Source organism: Rhopalosiphum maidis, chromosome 1 (assembly GCF_003676215.2).
Source record: "Rhopalosiphum maidis isolate BTI-1 chromosome 1, ASM367621v3, whole genome shotgun sequence".
NCBI classification, from domain to species: domain Eukaryota; kingdom Metazoa; phylum Arthropoda; class Insecta; order Hemiptera; family Aphididae; genus Rhopalosiphum; species Rhopalosiphum maidis.
Genome location: NC_040877.1, coordinates 23456541 through 23478772, shown reverse-complemented (window position 1 = coordinate 23478772; position 22232 = coordinate 23456541). Strand labels below are relative to the sequence as shown.

The following is a 22232-nucleotide window of genomic DNA, read 5'->3' as shown; positions in this document are numbered from 1 at the left end:
GATTAAAGTACTTAGTGTTTATATTTTATCTTATGGTAAATATTGTCAAATTATAAATAATATATTGTAATTTTATTAGAATATTTAATCTATATCGTTTATTTGAAATCTACGCAGCATGAAAATAATTGGTTTTTTTAAAATCTTATAAATAGATAATTAAAAAAAAAATAATAATAAATAGGTGATGGCTAATGATTACTATATTCAGTTATGGGATAAGATCTATCTCATTTCTAATTTAAAAACCATATAATCTTGATACATTTTTACTGTAATTCTATAATTCATAATATTATAAATATTATTTTAATATGGCATATTGGGAATCTCATGTATCGTTAAATGGGTTACATTATGATTAAATATTATAGGTTAGTGTTAAACACTGTTGTTGAAAACCTCTGTATTCCGAATACAAAGTCGTTATTATCGAGGAATTGCGTTGCTGCCAATAATATTATCATAATATATTACATATTATTATACTAATATTATTCAACGATGACAAAATATAATGCAATTTGTCTCATATAGGTGCATATGCATTACTATTACATAAAAAAAAAACACAAATATACAATATCATGTATTTTAAATTATATATATTTCCTATAAAACAAACGTTTTATTCCATAACATAATGTTTTTCTGTTCTCGTAATAGTATTTTGCATTCATATTATTATTTTAAAATTCTTATAATATACGTCTGAACGTAACAAATGTTTTACAAAACTAATAATTAACCAACAGTTTTTATATTTTATTATTTATAATACTTAATATAATCATATAGAATTATTTTTACAATTGACTACATGTTTGTTTATATTTATAATTATAATATATTCAGTATAATGACATTATTAATAGAGGTAAATATAACCTTAATTTTGTAATAGTCTAATCAATCATATTATATTATTATCGTTATCTATGTTTTTCATTATTATTATATTAATCAAACGACCGCTATGGAGTGGTTAGCCCTTGCCCCTTGGTCTCTACTCAAGTGGTGTAAAAATACCTTAAAACTTTCATCTACAGAGCACTCAGTTATTTGTATATAAACTCATTATAGTAATTATTAGTATATGTACCTAAAAAGCTATAAAATAATTTTGAATTTTTTTTTCATTTTATGAACAGAAATAGTATATAGAGTAGAAAATTAATTAATATTATATTTAGTTTTATGGCTATGTACATAATTGTAAGTAATAAGGACGGTCTTCTCAAAATGAAAAATTTTGTACCACTTTTGTGAGTTTGATGTGTATTAAATATTAGCATTTTATTTAAGCCACATATTTGCCCATCATCATTTTTTTAATCAGTATTGTGTATTTGCTTAAAATACATGTAAAACAAATGTTGGTATCCACTAAATTCATTCGTACATAATTTCATACAACGTAAGAAAACTTAATGTATTTTATCGAATATTGAAAAGAAATAATGTCATTTTTAATAACAAGATTGAGTATCATATGTTTTGCCCAAATTGATCAATATTTGTTTTTAATTGAATCTCTTATAACAATTATATTAACAGTTTCAAAAAGTATTTTAGAGAAATATCACATAACTGTAAAACAACTAATTTCCTTTCATCGAGCAAATGCAATAAAACTGATATTGAAAAAGATGATGGGTTCATTCCGATAAGCCGGCTGGTAGATTTATACCATAATGTCTTTGAGAAATCCGTAATTTATTATATAGTTAAAAAATAATCTTAAATAATTTATTTAAAAATATTAAACCTACAATAATATACTTATAAGATTTGACATTTCTTTTCATTTCTAAGTCTATCAATTTTTACAATATATATTGAGCACTTTTCTAATAATATTGACTTAAGTAAGATTTAAATTGGCACAAAAACAAAAAAATTACAATTGAAGGGCATGAAATAAGATTTGAAAATAAATTGCTCAATTAAATTTAACGTTCTGTAGGCCGTAAGTACGAGATATTGTTTATAAACTACAATATAATATGTTTGGACGGAACTACCTACAAATAAAGCTAACTCATATCATACATATATCTATATATATATGTATTTAAATAAATAATATATAGATATATTTATATAAATAATAAATATATATATACATTTATTATCTATAGATAATATATTTTTGCAACCATGTTTACCTAAACCAGTCAAATTATAAAAATTAACCCTATATTTATTTTAAAATATTACAATGTTTGTATGTTATATTTATATTTGAACATATTAAATTTCACAACAAATTTTAGCATATTTTATAAATTTAAATTCTAACAGGAACAATATATTTTTAACACTTTCCGATTTTCAGGCCCAAGAACATTTTTGTATTTTTTTTTTTTTTAAGGTCCTATTCGTAAGTATTTTCTATGTGTAAACGAAAACAACAATAATATTATTGTCTTAAACAAAATTTAACTAATTTATCTTCAGCAGTTCTAAAACATTAATAAAACAAATTTATTGAACATATTAAATTAACAAAAAACTTAAAACCATAGAAGCTAATAATCACAATATGCTAAAGATCACCCGTACAAATCTATATAACACGGGACATACCTACTATTTAATGACATTCATTTTTATACATACGTTCAATTATTATGTTACTTAAAAAGTAAAAAATACAACCTATATCACTTACTAGAAAAAAATAATTTAAAAAAAACTTTGTGACAGGTGCCTATCGCTTTGAGGAGATTTAATTCGTTTTATAACTTGTAGAAGATAAATACATATTATGATTTTGCAAAATTATGGAAATGAACACAAGAAAATTTTTACTTATTACAAATATTTAAGTTTATTTTATTTTGGAAAAATTTAAATTCTAATGTGGTGGATACAAAATATCCCCAAATAATTACTGATTATTTCTTGGAATTGGATCGTTTTAAGAAATCGTTCATGTAAGTCAAGCGCAATATATCGTTAGAATGTCTTAAAACAGCACACTTGACAGATGGCGTGCATTAAACAGGTGAAGATGAAAATCACGCCAATTATTAGTGTAATGGGTGCATTTAATATTATGATGAAAACGATCCGTGTTTCCGGCGATATCAATTAATAAACTTAAATAATAACATTTATAACTAATAATTATTGTAATCGATCGTCGTTACGTGACTATTAGATTTTTCTTATGCGCTGTTCAGATTTTTCGTTAGATATTGAAATTAATAATAATAAAAAAAAAAAAAAAAAACAAGAAAACAGAACGTTAAAAAAACAAATGCGTGAATCCGTTTCTCACTCTATACAATTTATTCGGACATTGAGTCGTACAACTCATTACGACCTAATAGTATAATAGCGGTAACGCGTAGGTATCTACGTTATAACGTTCTTAGCACTACAATAATACAATAGTATTTACTTAAATTATATCTGCGTTGAAATTGTTATAATAATATATCAATACGCTACGCTTCACGCGTTGTTTTAATAATTATTATATTAACATATATCCGTCAGTATAATCATTACGCGCGTTCGTCGTTCGTTTATATATTGTAACAATATTTTATTGGTCCCGGTCTGAAAAAACCTGCGGCGCCAACGATCGTTGTATATGTGTTTGTAAGTGTGTGTGTGTGGTGTAGTGTGTGTGTGTGTGTGTGGTGTGTGTACGTGTGAAATGGGCGTAATCAGACAATTAACTCGGCTAGTATGGTAAAACGTTTATAATATAATACATTTTACTACTTTCGATAGTCTTCATAATATATATATTTTTTTTTTTCAATAATTTTAACGGACACTGAGAGTTGAATTATTTTGGAGGAGTGACAAATATGTACTACTCACTTCCTCCCCAGAGATATGTCACTGGTGTGTATGAATGTGATACAGCTGTAGTAACGAAACAACTGATCTCACGGCAATGAGGTTAAAACGTATATCATATGTTTTTAACAATTTTTTGATAGCCTGTGTAACATTTTTCAATGATTTCAATGGATGCTGAGGTTTAAATTATTTGTTGGGAGAGGTGACAAATCCACCCCCAGCCACCTTCTCTAATTACGCCTCTTGTGAGTGTATATGTTTGTGTGTGTGTGAGAGTGTGTGCATTTTTATAACAATATAATGTATTGTATAAGTATTTTAATAATAGTCTTATCAGGAACGAGGACCCTGTCAGAGAGGTGTCAAGCTCCCTCCGGTTCACCGGCCGCCCTCAAGCAACGATGACGAGCCATTAAAAGTACTGCTCGTGCCCGTTGCGTCCGCGTTCATCGGACGGGCGGTCCGTCGTTATTTTCATTATTTTTTTTCATACTATAATAATTATTATTATTTTTTGGTTTCGCTTTTTTTTTTTTTTTTGAGATAAAACCTCGCCCGTTCACAAGTGACATTATAATAATAACAACAATAATGTATAATAATAATAATAATAATAATAGATTTATAATTTTTCGGAAATCGTGTTTTTTGTTTTGTATCTCCGTTTTTCTCGTCATCTGTCGTCTTCGTCGTCATCGTCTAGTCAGCTATTACGTGACGGCCGCCACCGCTACCAATGCCAGCCCCGATGCCGCCCATAACAGGAGCTGCAGTGGCAGGTCCGGCCGACCACTGCTTGAAGACGTGTCAGTCAGACTATAATCGGTGCACAGAGACTGCTCGACCGCCAGAGGAACGTTTTCCACGCACACCGGTCTCTGAAAGTCCGCGGCACCACCACTGCCACCGTTGCACAGCGTTTCGTTCCGTACGCATAGACCATCCGCACAGTGCTCGTAGCAGCATTGTTCGGTTACGTCCGTCGCAGACGTCTGGAACCATATGTCCGGATCTGTGGACAGAAAATATCGAAAACAGTTTCTTTTTTTATTATTGTTAGCATCACGATAACACGACTCAATGTTATTTTTCTTTATCGCCGACGTAGTAACACAGGTAACAAACCAGAATTTATTAATAGGCTAAAAGAGGGTTTTTACTTTATTCAAACAACAATTTATTACAAGTCTAGAGACTTGTTTTTGTAAAATGCAACATTAATGGTTCTTCGAGTAAATACTACCTATTATTAATCATTGATGAAGATATTTTTGGTTTTGTGATAAACTACCTACTACTATTGGTATTTTCAATAGATAAGAATAATTTTATATTTAAATACATAAAAAATTTGAAAAAAAAAAAAAATAATAATTGAATAACATATTTTTACACAACTCTTATAATGAGAAAAACTAGTTATTGCATTAGAGTCGAAGGGTTATAATGAAAATATCGACAATTCATGAAAGCAACGATGTTTTTATATTATTACACGCTCAACGATGTTTTCACAGGGTCAACTATTTTTTTTTTTTTTTTTTAACTTGCTTGGCATTTCGCATAATACGTGACTGACACAAAAAGCCTTTCGTAACCGGACGAAACAAAGAATAGCAGGAAACACGTATTTGTAAGACTTTTTTTCTCTTTTTGTTTACAACAACTTTTTTTTTTAACAAAACGTTATATTCATAAAAAAAACACTTTGTGTATACTATACACATGTAATGACGTAAATAATTATGATACTCCTTGATTATGGTCAAATAATTTAATTCATTTATATCAATCATTTAAAAAAATAAAAATAAAAAAATTGTATTATTCTAAACGAGTGGGTTACCTACACTAAAAGGAATTTTAATATTAAATTTTATAAAGTTTATTCAAAATTTGAATTTTTATCAGATGTTATATATTTCGTATCGTTTTTATTGTGCGATACACGATTATTTTCCATCCTGAATAAAATTTATTTTTACATTTTATTTACAAATAAAAAAAAACGTCGTGGTTGTAATATGCTGTACAATGTACAACATATATATTAAGAAACTGTTTCAAATCTGCCACGAGCAGATTGTATTTTTTACCACAAATTTGCTTTTTGACAGTTTGAGTCCAAACTACTGACCACAAGATACCCGACTGAGCTTATTTGCTTATTTAATCATTGCAACTACTATAAAAAAATGTTCTCCCAAAACGAACTATAACCGAAGATAGATGCACCGAGGTCCGGGTTTACTATAAAATAAGCGCTATAGAATTGTAATTATATTTCTAGAAAAAATATATATTTATTTAAATGTATTTTATAAGTTTAATATTGAAGTTAATACGAATTATGAAAGCCAATTAAGTTAATATAATATAATATTAAAACATATGTCTGAATAAATATTATTTATAACCGTGTCAACTAGGTACTTAATGATAGCAATAGTCAGAATATTATACAATTATTATTATATACATTATTAAAAATTAAGTTTACACGAGTTATTATGTTTTTTTATTAGAAATGTTAAATTATGTGAATTGTAAATTTAATTATTTCATTGAAACAGCAAACATAATACCTAAAAGTTATCAGGTTTGTTGAATTTTAAATGTGGTGTAATATACCATACACGTAACAATAATTTACTCGATTCAAAAGGCTAGTCGTAGATAAAACGCATAGAAACAATACTGTTTGGCATCGTTGTATCGGCGAAATAAAGGCTACGGTTGCCAACTATGAATACTGTATTAGTAGATATTATTATATATTGTTTAACACGCGTACTCGGACCGTTAGAACGGCAATAACGATAACAACAACAACAATATTTCTGTACGTGCTTATTAAAACCGTTCAGATGAAGATATTTATATACCATTGGCCGTTGTGGTTCTTATAGCGATAATAACAATAATGTACGGAAATGACAAACCGGAAGAGGAAAACGAAAAAGTGATGGCCAACTCTATAATAATAATAATAATAATAATAATAATAATAATACTTCGAACCGCGTCTGCGTCGTTTCTGAATCAAAACGCATTACAATGCCACGGTACTACCGGTACTAGTGCTCGCACGTCCGCCGATGGCCATCCGAAACGGGTACAACAATAATGGTAATAGTGATAGTAATAATAACATATTATTATGATACGTTATGCTGTAATATATTATTATTATTATTACTATTATTATTATAGTTTGGAAAAGGGTAACCCGAAAACCTAACGAGAAGACGGGCGCGCATGTATAATATTATATATGACGTATCTGTCCCGCTCGCTGCCCGTACGGGGGAGGTGCGAGGCGGAGTGCCCGAGTTTTTTACCTCACCCAACGACCACCCGCCCGTTGTATAGGGCACAGTCACACACACACACACACACACACACACACACACACACACACGCAGCACACAAACTAGCTGGCGCTCGTCGGCGAGGAAGGGACCCTTAGCAACAACGATCGGTGGCGCGGCGGTGCTGCTGGTGGCGGTGGCGACGGCGCGAACGCCAGGAAAGAAGGCGTCACGCCGTTTCTCTCAGCACACGCTCATCCACATAGATATAAACACGTGCGCGCACGCGTTATGGTGCACGCATTGGTGTTCGATTTTTCAGCGTACATGATCGGCGGCAGCAATTAGTAATATTATAAATTAAAGTCCGCTGGCGGTGTGGAGGCGGTGGTAGCGGTAATAATATACCCAAACCTATAGCCGGGGAAAAAAAACTATAGAGCAGAGACGTACGTTTAACCGCTGTAATATATAATGGCGACGTAAACGTCCTACGTATATATTACAGTGTAAATCATCGGGACACTGGGGATATTTTATATTAACCGTGTTTTTTTCTTATTCAAATTGTTCAGTTACGGGAACGAGTTATTGACGAAAATAATATAGTGAAACGTATTACGTAAGATATTATTATAAGTGGTAGATTGGAGACCGAGCAAATATTTTTCCTGTGCTACGCCATATAATAGTTTGTTATTTTTCGACATTTTTTCAAGATAGGTGTTGTTCATAGTGTTCCAAAAAACGACTCAAGGAGACTATATTATACAAACCGAAAAGCTGTTGTAAAAAGGTAATATGCGATTTACTACACATCCGCTGTTATGTCGTTGAAACCGTTTCGGTAATTTTGCTGCGATCTAAAATATACAGGTACTTTCGATTTGGGGACTTTAAATGATCTCACCCCATTCTCTAAATGTACTAATCGAGGGAAGGGAAGTGGAACACTATATGATATACCGTCACCTATTATTTACCTATACAAGTGAACGATGCCTCGCCGGCGTACGGGTTGGCGTCATCGGCTACCGGAAGTAGCCACGGACACTTTTGTTCGGCCTCCAGACACACGGACCGGCAAGCGTTCACCCTGTAACGGCCGCGGCGTCCCTGTTTCGCCGTCGTCCGGGTCCAGTGAGGCAGGACCGCGGCACACGCCCAGAGAGCGTAAGCGTCCTGCAAACACAGATAAAAAAAAAAAAAAAACTGTGATTATTATTGCTATATAATATACGATACGTTTTATATTTTCTAGTTTTGTTATTATCGTCCTACAATAATTTCACTCAAATAATAATTTTTGAGATTGTATACCTATTTTTTTTTTTTTTTACTCAACCTAATTTCCCTAGAGGTCGTATAACACGATATTATCCGATATAGTCGCGTGACATTGTAATTTATGCAATAGCGTTATTTAAATATACACTAACTACTATTATAATAATATAACAGGTTAACCTATTGTATACACTAATACATACATGGCGATAATTTATTATTTAATTTGTCTTAAAACACAAACTCCATATTAATATGTCTGTCGTTTACTTAATTTATTATGAATATAATATGTAGTTACTAATAAACTATTATAGTGAAACATTGTAATTACTCGTTAGTCATTAGGTCCCTACGCGCGTTCGAGTGCTTGAGGTATTGATCACATTCACATCCGACCGTTCACGAATAACTGTAGGTTAGGTACATAATTTTATATTCAATAAATTGGTTTGATTTTCAAAAGTATGTTTTATTTTTAAATAATTATATAAAAGCATATCATATAGATATTTAAATTATTATATGCTTATAATATTTTTATGTACATATGAATTTTAAAAATGTGTATTGCACAATAGTAAAAAAAAATTATTCATCGGGATATTTTCAAGATAATATATAAAGTAAAATCGGATGATATATACATTTCAATTTAACTTCCCTTCATGTTATTCCTTTACATGGAGATGTTTCCTTGGAAGGTCACCCATCCACAACATGTTTGATGTTCGTCGGTTTATGATATTTTAAAATTTGCCCATCAATCATCGTCATAAAAATCTTGGCAGCTATTACAAACGGAGGAACGTACAAATGGAAAGGAAAGGGATTATATTTTATTTAGTAAAAAATTATGCGAAGTAATAAAATACTTGTAGTTATATTATTGTGATATTATGTATTCTTAATAATTTCAAATTAATTTGCAAAAAAGAAGTTAAATTACTTTATGCGATATCTTCAAAATTCTTGCTATTATTGGTGATTTATCATTAGCATAATTTAGAAATACATTATATTTTATTTTAAACATATTTTATTGTGATTATAATTCAGTTACATTATATAAACCATAATTTGTTTTAAATAAACATTATTAATTACTATCTTATAATTACTCAAGTGAAAAATTGTAATATTTATAAGCGATTAAAAAAAATGTTAATTAAAAAATAATATAAAATTATTGTATATTTTTCTTACATTTATTAAATTTAAAATATTAAAGGTATAAGTGAATTTTTTTATGTATTTAGGTATTTATTTAAATGGTTAGAAGCCCAATGAAATCAATATTTACAGCCTAATTACGAAATATTTAAAAACGTATATAATATTTAAAACATAATTATATATTAAAATCACGGTTATTAATAATAATATTAAGTTACAGTATAAAAGAAACAATTTAATTATAATGATAAAATAAATCTACATCAAAATTATATACCGAGTACATTAATATATTTACATAATATAAGAGTATTTTTAATTTAATTAGTACGATAAAGTGACACATAAAAATATTTCTTGTCTAGTTTGAAAACTAGTGACTAAATTGTTCAAATTGAATATTTATTCTGGGAAATGAATATTTCCATTCAACTAAAAAATAAAACAATAATCTAATACTTCTGACAGGTAAAAATGATTTTTGTTTAATATATGTATATTGCTTAGAATATTTAATGTAGATATGGGTATTGCAGATGATGAAATCTACTTCGAAATGCTAAAAAATTCTAACTTTGGAATTGATTCATAAATATTTAATCAGTGTCATCGTACAACGTGTTTAAATTTTCATTATTCGTTTAGCAGTGTATTAAGAAAGACTAAATAACAGGCATATAACATTCTTATCAAATAAGTATATATTATAACAATATTTGTTCTATGATTTAACAGACTTTACTAAAGTATAATGTTGTGATGAGTGCTAATAAAATATAATATGATCAAATAAGGTCACAATTTTAGTATTAGAAAATTATGTGAACGTTGGATGAGCATACAGTTTAAAAAAAAAAAACAATGATAATTGATAACAAAAAACAAAAAAATACACTAATATTATACTGATATGTTTATTAAAAATGAACTAAACAAATATTTTGCATTATTTAAATTTATTTCTGCCGAGGTATTGATAAAAAAAAATACTTATATAGAAAGTACGTGTTATATATAAAATACCCCCAAGAGTATCTGAAGATTGTTTTGTCACGCGTACTTTACATAATAATGTAGGTATATGCGTGGAGCTATGTTGAGAAAGGCAAGATGACAAGAGGAAAGGAGTTTATAGTGTCATTTGCAGATGACATAAAACCAAGTGTTTACTGAAGGGAATAATCTGCTATTCAAGCAATAAATCAGTGATTCTTAAACGGTGTGAACTTTAAGTAAGCCGAATAGCACAATATTTATCGGCAAAAAATGTAGCTAAGAATATAGACATAAAAACGTAAAATTCAAAATGTTCGTATCCATTGAATCGTCAAATCAAACAACAGTGAAATGATCAGTATTAGGTATATCAGTCGGATCTTAGTTTATCATAAATTATATTAAAAACCACGAGCGTACCTCATATATATAAACATACAATATTACCAAATTTATCTAGTCCGCTTAATTAACAGAAGCATTTTAAGCATTTATTGTCCTTTGTAGAAGCACGTGCATTCATTTTAATATTTATTGCACTGAGAAAATGTGAGACGATTCCTTAACGTTTAACTTTTTCAATTAAAACTTGACATTATTTTATTTTTATTCTTCCCTTTTTTATTCCTTGCTCCTTTCCTTTTATTCTTTTTCTCTTTCGCTCTACTATTTTTCGCTTACTCTTTTTCTCATCTGTTCGTGATATAATATCCCTTCACCTCATCTTTTAGATAGGTTTGCCTGCCACTCAGGGATCATAGAGACCGGAAAATAACACTGGAAGGCACATGCTAAAGTGGGCTTACGACTACAGACTCTTATAGTCTGACAAAGGCGTGACGGGTGTCGATCGGAGTTCAAGAGGTCGGCCCTCATTTTATCTTTACCTTTTTTCTCTTCTCCATCTCGCTCACGCTTTCACACTATTTCTTACCCTATCTGTCCATCTATTTTCTCCTACTCTCTCTCTCTCTCTCTCTCTCTCTCATTCTTTTTCTCTTCCATACTCACTCAACTACCATCGCTTACCAAGTTCCTCACACAATGGCAAATAGTGACGCTGTAAAATTTACTCAAACACCGTTCCTTCAATTCGTCTAAGCATAAACATAAGAGGAAACTTATTGTTTTCATGACTATATTTTTTTTCACCGAACTCAGTCCAACAGTTTATAGACCTGTCAGAAAGATTTTTTAATTTCTATTTATGCTACATAATAATATTTTATATTTTGACAATCATCTAAATTGAAGTGTATTCAATACAAAACAATTATCACGAAAATTCTAATTCCAATATTATTCGTGACAACATACGTATTAATTTAATAATTTCCTTATTTCAGTTTATAATCTCAAAAAAGCAAAAATATGTGTATCGCTTTGCAGTAATTAGGTACTGATTAATACTCATTATTGAGTATTATGGATTTTTCTAAATTAGAGTTTAACCTATTGCGTACGATAAAAAACCATACTTAGCGAAAACTATTTAAATTTTGGTAACCATGGTTACAAAATAATTATTTTAATAATAATATTGGATTTGCACAAGAATTCTCATTTTTGCTTAATATTTTGTTTGTTTTTCCCGATACTAAAAAAAAAAAGTATTAGGAATATTAATTATGACCTCTTTAGTATGAACTAAATCTAATTTTCTATCCAAAACCACCTTCAAATTTAAAATTGAAGCATTTTATAAGCAACTTATTTTGTACACTAACACAAAAAAATCACACATACACACACGCACACATTAGTCAGATCAATACATTTATCGCTCCTCTACGAATATAAATTAGTAACTGAAGGTATAATGATAAAAATAGTAATAAAACATTTCTTTACTGTAAAATATTAAAATATTAAATTGGATTTATTTATAATTTTATGTAATAAACATGCATACGTGTAAATACGTCTACTCTATATAAATTTATTATTGTTATAATTATAATTATTAATAAAATATAATGAATTCATTCAAAATTATTTAGTTGGTGTAAAATATATTTAATAAAATATAAGCATGTTATGATAAATAGGAAAACATAAATGTTTCTCTTAATTGATATTTATTATACTCAGGGAAACATTATTATCAAAAGTTAAAGTTCACAATGCTAATAAAGAACAGTTTGATTTGTTAATATTAAAAGGTACAACATTGATACAGATATAATGTATAAAATTATTACTTTTTAAAATCAACATTTATAACTTAAAAAATAAGTAAATTAATTCAGTTTTTGTGAATTCATGTTTGAAAACAGTATTACAATTATTAAGTAAAGCAATTATAATAATATTGGTGTTGCTATAAATTGTATATATTTTTATATATAACTAAATCGTTTAGTTAAACAAAGAATGGTTACGTTGTTTTGAGTAAAATAATTTTATACATTTTACTTTTTAGTACTTTACTCAAAATACGGTTTCTACATAATTTCATCTTTTTTTTTTATTGAAATCAGAGTATTAATTAACATTAATAGATATCGTTAATATTTTTCGCTTACCTAATACTATTATATAAATAATTTACCTAGTAATTTATATTAATTTTATACGTAACTGGTGTCATTAATTTAATATAATATGTAACCTATACAATAACTTGATAATATTTAATAAAAAATTAAAATGTTTAATATATTTAAATAACTAATGAAAGTACTCATAAGGTACCTATTCAAAGAATTTTATAAAAATTAAATTTTAAATACATAGATTAAATCGTTTTCACTTTATATATAAAAATCATCTATTTTAAAATAAAAACTATTTCTTTTAGAAATTTCGAAAAATTAAAATGGTATATTAGTGCGTATATAAAATTAATACGCCTAAAAAGTTTAATGTAACACATGTAAAATAATTATTTCATGATATTATCATATTTTTAAAGATAATAACTATAACCGTTATATTTATGACTAATGTTTATTATACTAATTGCCAAAGTATGTTTTCCAAACACATATTGTGATAGAGTTAAATTATATGAATTAAATATATGTATGTACATTTTTTTTTTTTAATAATGTTAATAGGAATACTATTCCTGGAATCTTAAATTAAACAAAATAGTAATTAATGAAATAACAATAAATATTTTGTATTTTCCTTTTTGAAGGCATATTTAAAATTAGATACCAAACATGCTATTTATTTCAAACTTTATAGAATAATTTACTTATTTATTTTACAGCTTTATATTTTAGGATAATATTTTACCAAAATAATTGAACTATGTCACGCAATAAAATAAAATTATAAAACGATACGATGCAAATTAATTATTTTCAAACACGTCAATAGCCTTTAAAAGGTCACAGAATACCAATATAAATTTTAAAATTTCTAACAAAACATTGAACTAATTGATAAATAGTAATGTATTAATCTTGATATTACATAAAATATGAGTAAGCAAATTAGAAATTAAATATTAAAAAAATGCTGATCCTCGTTATAAACAGTTGATGTTATCAAATAAAATATACGTGATTTTTCAATTATTAATAGATACTTAAGTACGATTCAAACAATGCAATATTTTAAAATTCAAAGCAGGGTTCGATCAGCGTTCATCAATTAAATTATTTTCTAATTTATATTACGATCATTAAAAAAAATGTAGAATCTTGAATATACCTATCATGACATTCAAATCTCAAAAGTACTTTTTTTTCACAGTCAATTTTTTTAATAAATGAATAATCTAATGAATTTTTAGTTATTATTAACGAACAATATTACACTGTACAAATACTAAAAATTAAATCAAGTCAATTTTTTCATATATTAAAATACATTAATCAACGAGTTTTTTTTATAAATTGGATTAGATTTTAAGTCTGAAAAGTTAAAAGAATAGAAGAATAAAAGAGGTGAATAAAAAATGTATTTTGACATAAAATGTAACTGTAATACTTGGGCAGAATTTAAATTAGTTATACAATTTGTTAACATTTCCTTACTTTGTGAAATATTTACGAAATACAATGCAGTTTGTAATTATATTATAGTAGTCTTTTTTAAGGTGAATTTTGATATTTTTAATATATAGTCTTGACATTTTAATGCAACGATACAATATAATTTAAAAACCAAATATTGTCTTTTATAGTCTTTTAAATGCCATTTGTGATTAGTTTATTAGTTTCATGACGATATTATTTTAATTTAAACTAAATATTTGAGTAATAGTTATTGGTTATATAAATAATATCATTTTTTTACAAAAATTGAATATGATTAAAATTAAAAATAGTTTGTACAATCGATTTATTTTTATAATTATTTAATTGGTTATTATGATGTATTTTTATTAAATCTTAATATTATAATCATTATTAAACGTAAACATAAGATTGAAAAAGTGCTATAATTATTCAAACTTTTTATATTAATTAAGGTTGGAGCAATTAAACACATTAGTTGACTCAGGGTTTTGGCTAAAAATATATATATTTTTTTTAAATCCAAACTAACTATTAATCTTAAACTTTCTGTATTTTTTGTTCTTTGAGAGTACGTTATTATGTCGTTAAGAACGACAAAAAGCGTATAAAAACATCAAAATTCCTCCCTTCGCTTTCCATATCAGAAGAAAAGAGAGAAAACTGTGACAAGAGGGTTGACGGATATTCAACAAAGGGGGAACCTCATTGGGGAATATTTACCCCAATTTCTGCTGATACACAACGTCTTATAGAAAAAGAGATCTATCGAACATTTCATAATATGAGACAAATTAAACCACGTATAAAACCCTTTCTAACAAAGTCTCATACCAACTTGAGCTATATTTTTAATAAATGTTTTAGTGAGTAAAAATGTAAAATATAAATATTTATATGATTTACTATAATTTTAAAATATTCACAAGCTTAATAGTTTAGTAAATATTAAATCCTGATTCAAATTTCGAATTAATAACGTCAATATTAAATAAAAACAATCAACTACATAACAATTTACATTAAAAAAAGTAGTTTTCAGTGGAAGTCTATAATTTAATATTACCAACGAGATAATATTTAAATAACATGAAAAATAAAATCTTGAAGTATATTACAATTCTAAAAATCAGTTCATGACGAAATTTATAATCATAACTTAAAAAATGGGTATAATCTATATTATTCAAAAATAGATTAGATTACTATATTATATGGGTTTAGTATTAAATATAGTAACATAATTTATTTTTTTCATAAGTAAGATTTAATTATAAATGTGTGTTAAAAAAAAAAAGTAGTAAATACTTTGTATACTAATATTTTTATAATATCATTTTATCATCAGTAAATATCCATAATGATTAATTTTAAAATATGTTTTGATCAATTTTGCTATAAATAAAATAGATTTAAAACTTCAACAGTCGTAATTGAATTTTAAAGTCATAACTTGGGTAGATTCAAGTATGAATCTGACCCGGATTACAATTACTTTTTCCTTTGGACGGACGTTCGAAACACGTGATCTCATAACTTTGTTATGGACTGCAATAAGCATTGTTCATAACTATAGCATTTTATTGATCATCAGACTACAATACCATCTTATATACCATGGACGTTAAACAAAACGAACTTTTCCGTCTCCGTTTCTTTTACAATCGAAACAAATATATATATATTGTATTATTGATTTTGGTTTAGTATACTATTTGAAGCACCCCTGAAATTTTTATTCATAACCCTGAGGTTTTCTTAAACGAACTCATTGTGTTTTGATATTGTTTTAACTACGGACATGTTTAACCAATTAGACAAATGATTTACTGATATTATATAACTTAATTAATTAGGTATTGCTGCGCGATGAAGCTTTCAACTGTAATAATAATGAATATGTCCAATGGATTGGGATGTTATGAAAGTATATTATTTCTGAAATAAGTCATTTAGTTAAAATTTTAACATGACGCAATATTTTGTGTAATTGAAATCTGAATATGAACTAAATTGTACTAGTAACTATATTACTTAATTGTAAAAAATATATAAATTGTTCACAAGTATATCTGTTTATAATCATATATTATATTATATTGTTGAACTGTTTTTATGTAATATTGACCTAAAAATAAATGTTTTGGTTCTTCTTATATATAATATGTGTACATAATTATTATAATTGTATCAACTACGTGTTATACGTGCTTAATGCTTCTAAAATAATAATAAATCAACAAATGTAGTTATTTTTTGACATTTTATTTATATAAAAAAAAATATTAAATACATAGTACTTATAATAAATAATAAAAATAATTTAATTTGTATTTGGCGCTAACGACTATAACTTACTTTTATATATTGATTAAATTATTATATATTACTTCAAACGTAGATATATAAAACTCGTTTTAATATGTTTTGTTAATCATTCCTAATAATAAACTATTAGTTTATAGTAGGTTTGGCTTTGTTTCAAATAAGCTCACATTTTGCGATTAAATGATTCTATCGTCATCGAATATTAGGTCGAGTAGTATTTTAATGATTACCTAGTTATCTTTATGGCCCAAAGTGACAGTTGATATTATGATACTATTTACATTTTAAGAATACAAGCGGAATTATCGTTAAAATAATTTATGGTATAGTTGTATTCAATATTTTTAATGTATAATAAAGTTGTAATAACAATACAAGAACTATGTTATATACGTATATTTTAAGCTTTTACGTTAATTTGTTGTATATTATTATATCGAGCAAAATATCATCTAGGCCAACATATTAAAATCATATATATGTGTGTGTGTGTGTGTGTATAAAGCATCAACAGTTATTCTGTTACGAATATAGCAGACGTTATTTTTCTTGAATAACCGTAAAGCATAGCACACAATATAATACTTTAGATTAATTGAAATTATATCGTGATTGAATACGGTCAGCAAACGCTTTTTGAATTTAAAATTATTTTCGTATAGTTGAACTCGATATAACTTATAACTAGCACTGTGCACCGACTGCAGCCCGATAGACGATTGTTAAATGTATACCTGCAGACGGTGACACTCGTTAATTTTAAAAGCGCATTGCAATTTTATTACGCGCCAGTACGTGATACGTATTGCGTATTGACGATTTTTTTTTCGCGCAGTACCTCTTTCGAACAACAATAACACGCCCGTCTAGCAACGGAACGATAATATTTTAATGCATACCAAACGTCATTATATTGGGCTGACTTAAAAATCAGTGTCGGTATAATATTATATTATTGTAATGTCCCCGTGCATTACATGTGCCGCGCCATTGCGTGTGCGTGTATGGAAAGAGGAGTAAATCGATTAACGGCGTGTAGCGTCTGTAAGTCGCAAACCACACGTGACACCCCCGTCTGATGATACTCCGGTCGCTATAGTAACCCGACCGGAGGATTATAACCTACGTTCATCCAGCAGCGGGCGCTTACACGGCCTTTCGGCCCGGCACGGTTGGCCGCCGCCGTTGCCGACTCGGCCGTGGCAATAAATGCACACCCCAGACTTGTCCTATCTTTTGCGTATATATTTTATGCGCACACATACACATATAAACACATACATGACCACCGCTGTCGCCGATAAAAGTTAGTACAGCGTGGCGGCTGGAGGTAAAGTGGAGGTGACGATGGTTGACAGGCCAGACACCATCTCTCATTCTCTTCTCTCTCTCTCTCTCTCTCTCTCTCTCGGTCTCTGTCTCACACACACTGTCCCGATTTATATTGCAATCGCCTGTGGTCAAACGGACGAGCAGAATAACCATTGTTCTTAATTTTTCTTTATCGACACTATCCGTTACAGTATTCCTCCTAAATAATAAACATTCTCTCGACCATTTCGTCATTATTTTCTCACGAAACATTCATACATAGATTTTCGAGGTCGGGCTGTCGTTGGTACTTCGCTGTGGTGCCTCGTGGACAAAATAAATCCAGAAAATTAGTTTCAAAAATTATTTTTTTTTCGTACTATTTATAATTTCTCGTTTCATAGAAACATGTAGTGATATGATTACAATATGTCATAGACAAATAACTGTGACGGGTATGTGTACGATCAATATGGTAGCTCAAAATCTGAGGTAATGTAATATTTTCAAAAAACCCTAGTTTTTTTATTCCATGCACTACCTGTTTCTTTAATTAGTGTCTTGGAATCTGGAACTGTTGTATCGTTCATATCTTCTATGTTAGTGCAATTTAAAAATTAAACTAATTGTTTTTTAAACTAAAAATCTTTCTTAACCTTCTAAATCAATTAATATGAATACTAAAAAAGCGTGTATTTTAAAAATACACTTGCAAATAGAAGTTTATATTAAGCTTCAAAAAAAATAAGAACGGACCTACCTAAGTTAGGGATTATATTTTCCGGTTGTATTCACATTTAAATTCGTAGTTACTAAGATATAAAAATAAATGACGAATAAGTATAATTTTGTTATCAATTTCGATTCAGATAACTAAAATAACTACAAAATTAAAATTTCACTTAATATTATATAGTCAAAAACAAAGTAATATTCCTGATTTCCTGAGTAGTATTAAAAATGATAAAATAATATTTGTGAAACACTAAGATATTTTTGATCTATCTATTATATTACTTATACAAAATTATGCTTTACTTAAGAATGTATAAGAACAAGAAGCATCTGAGTATAATTTATATATTTATGTGGATAATTTAGGTGAATACGTTTTACTTCTTTTAAAAGATCAAGATATTTAAATAATATAGTTCGCACCGTTATGATATAAAAATAAAAACACGCATTTTAATTCTGGAGATCTTGTTTTTTGATACCTTCTGTTGAAATTGTATTATATTTCAGTATATTCAAACATGCGTCAAATAAATCATGGAGCATTTTTTCAGTATTACGCTAAAGTAATACGTATAGATTTGTGTTCTAGTGGTGTAAACAAATAGTTTTTTTGTTTTTATAATAAGCTTCTAAAGTTTGCGTCGGAAAATTATGGACACAAGACGAATAACGATATTATATAATACAGTACCTACTTGTGCTTTGCTAATAAATATATTACGAAAAACAAAATTTCATAAAAAAAAAAATGTTTAAAATAGAATGTGTCATGTTAGATAATTAAATTATAATAAATAACTAGATTATATAATATTATAGAAAAATTATAAACATTTGAATTGTGACATAAATTTAAGACTTATTCCAAAAAATACTTATTTACGTAAAGCTATATTCATTATATTAAATATTTATATATTTTATTTTATAAATATTTTTAATATGATATTATATGTTTTGTTTAATAACATATTATAATATATTTTATTGTTATTTTTATAAAACAAAAATAAAGATTATATTTTTAATACTTCACAGTTAAGTTATTATTTAATTCATTCGAGTATTAAATTTTCTAATTTATTATAGTAAATAATTTTCAAAAAATAAAGACGAAATTTTAACAATCATGATATCGTTTTTTACTATAGATCCACTTTTCTATCTTGAATTATTTATAAACCTGAAAAACTTCTTTTGCCTAAAAGTATTAATTTATGTAATATTTCGAAAATGTACAGATCTTGGCAATAAGTACATAACTAAGTATCGTATAAAATAGTGTATGTCCAGATGTAAGAACCATTTTAACTATACTGTACATTGTATATTACCATTTAAGAGTAAAAAGTTGTAAGGGCTGAAAATCATTAATCATTATGTTTTTGTTTTGTTATTATTAAATAAACTATGTACACAAACAATACCATAATTGGAGTACGGCACAAATGAAATCTCAGAGAAATCGAATTCCGTATCATTAAATGGTTTTTAGTGAAAAACAATAGAACCAAACATACGTGATATTACTGAAATACAATACTCAACAATGTTTAATCAACTCTGTATAATATGGTATTACGTGCATCAGTAAATAACTTATAACGCACAATATGTATCCGGGTTGTGTCTTTTAATATTTTTAATTTAACGCAGATTTATCGTATTGCTCGAATCGGGTGTTTAAAATGTAGTATATTTGTTTACTCCGTGCTGCTTGTGTTGTTGTATTTTATTAGACCAGTCAATTTTATAGCCTCGTGATCGTTAAACGAATTATAAAACGTTAACATACTATTACAGCTGTAACAGCTGATGAGCTGTACTACGGAGTGAATAAAACATATAGGATAGATCATCAACTTACATCTCGTATCGAATAATATTATCTTGGTGAAAACTGAGAACGTGATACCATGCCACCGCCGTTGTTTTTACGGAATATGTTACCAAACTTTAACGACTCACAGCGTATAATTTTATCGCAATGGCAATCGCTTCGTTCTGAGCAAAACGAACAGACGACATAATGTTTGGAGCCACCAAATGAATTCCCATACGTGTTGCCACATTTTCCATCAATGTACGCACAATGATTTTATTATTAATTCATCATTTTAATAAATCAGTTTTGATTTTATTTTTACTTATGAATAATAAACGCCCCTGCAATAAGCACAGAGGACTTATGTGAGTATGTAAATTGAATAAACATTGTAAATGATATTGATAACATTATACATCATCAAAGTACAATTGAACAACAAATTATTATAAAATATACAAGAATCAACAACCAAACAAATCAAAACATTATTTTGTAATGTACATTGTAATATTATATTTTATAAAATATTTCATAACAGAAATATCACGAGAAAAACTTAAATCTATCCCAACCAAACATTATAATATTCGATTAAAAATACAACAATAAATTTAATTTCCTTGTAGAAAAATGGAACGTAGTAGAAGATATTAACATGAAATTAATTATATTTAAAAGGATTAATGATTGATTTTTGGGACAGCCAATCTTGAAAAATTAAGCAAATTATAAAGCATCAGTCATTAAATTTACTCTTGAGTTTCAATGTTCTAATATTAATTATTTAGCTACCTACTGATTTTTATTCCGTTCGTTTTATAATATGTTAACATACGTGAACATCGATTTTGATGTTAGGTATCGTATCAATTTTATTATAAGATAACCTTTACAAATAATTGCTACATATTATACAATTTATCGAATAAGGGAGAAATATATATATATTTAAATCTCTTTCAAAAACACATATCTAATAAATGTATCAGCCAGTTCACGGACAACGATATGATGAAAATAATATGAATGTGAGAATCCATTCTTATAAGCTGATACTTGATGTGATATTGACCGATAACATATTTATGTACTTCATTAATATTAACCCTTAAGCAGGTGCCGTAAAAACTAACGTCCTTAGCTGCGTATAAAAATAAGAACAAAACCATGTACATTACTAATAAATAATATATTACAAAAAAAAATGCATAAAAAATGTTGTTTTGTAAAAAAATAAACATAATAAACGTATTATAAACATAAGTTTATACTATAACAGAATTGTTTTTAAATTCGTTTTGCTTGTATTTCTTTGAGGTCAACGACGAAATGTATTTATTAATATTGTGCGTGGTGTATTTACATTTATACATCCGTTAGTTATAAAATGTCATACTACAATTTTCATAGAAAACTAGCATTGTAACCATCGTAAAATGTATTGACACCATAAAACTGATAATC

The 22232-nt window shown here is 27.6% G+C and overlaps 1 protein-coding gene across 1 annotated transcript in view; it reads right to left on the bottom strand.

Annotated features, from left to right (window-relative positions):
* Nucleotides 1–2314: 2314 nt before the first annotated feature.
* LOC113560641 (putative uncharacterized protein DDB_G0277255) overlaps nucleotides 2315–22232 on the bottom strand; it is a 40006-nt gene continuing 20088 nt past the window's right edge. The window contains exons 3-4 of the mRNA XM_026966644.1: nucleotides 8117–8315; nucleotides 2315–4834 (exon numbers count right to left, since the gene is read on the bottom strand). Coding sequence (XP_026822445.1) covers nucleotides 4533–4834; nucleotides 8117–8315 — 501 coding nt within the window. The 3' untranslated portion in view covers nucleotides 2315–4532. The remainder of the gene's footprint in view (nucleotides 4835–8116; nucleotides 8316–22232) is intronic.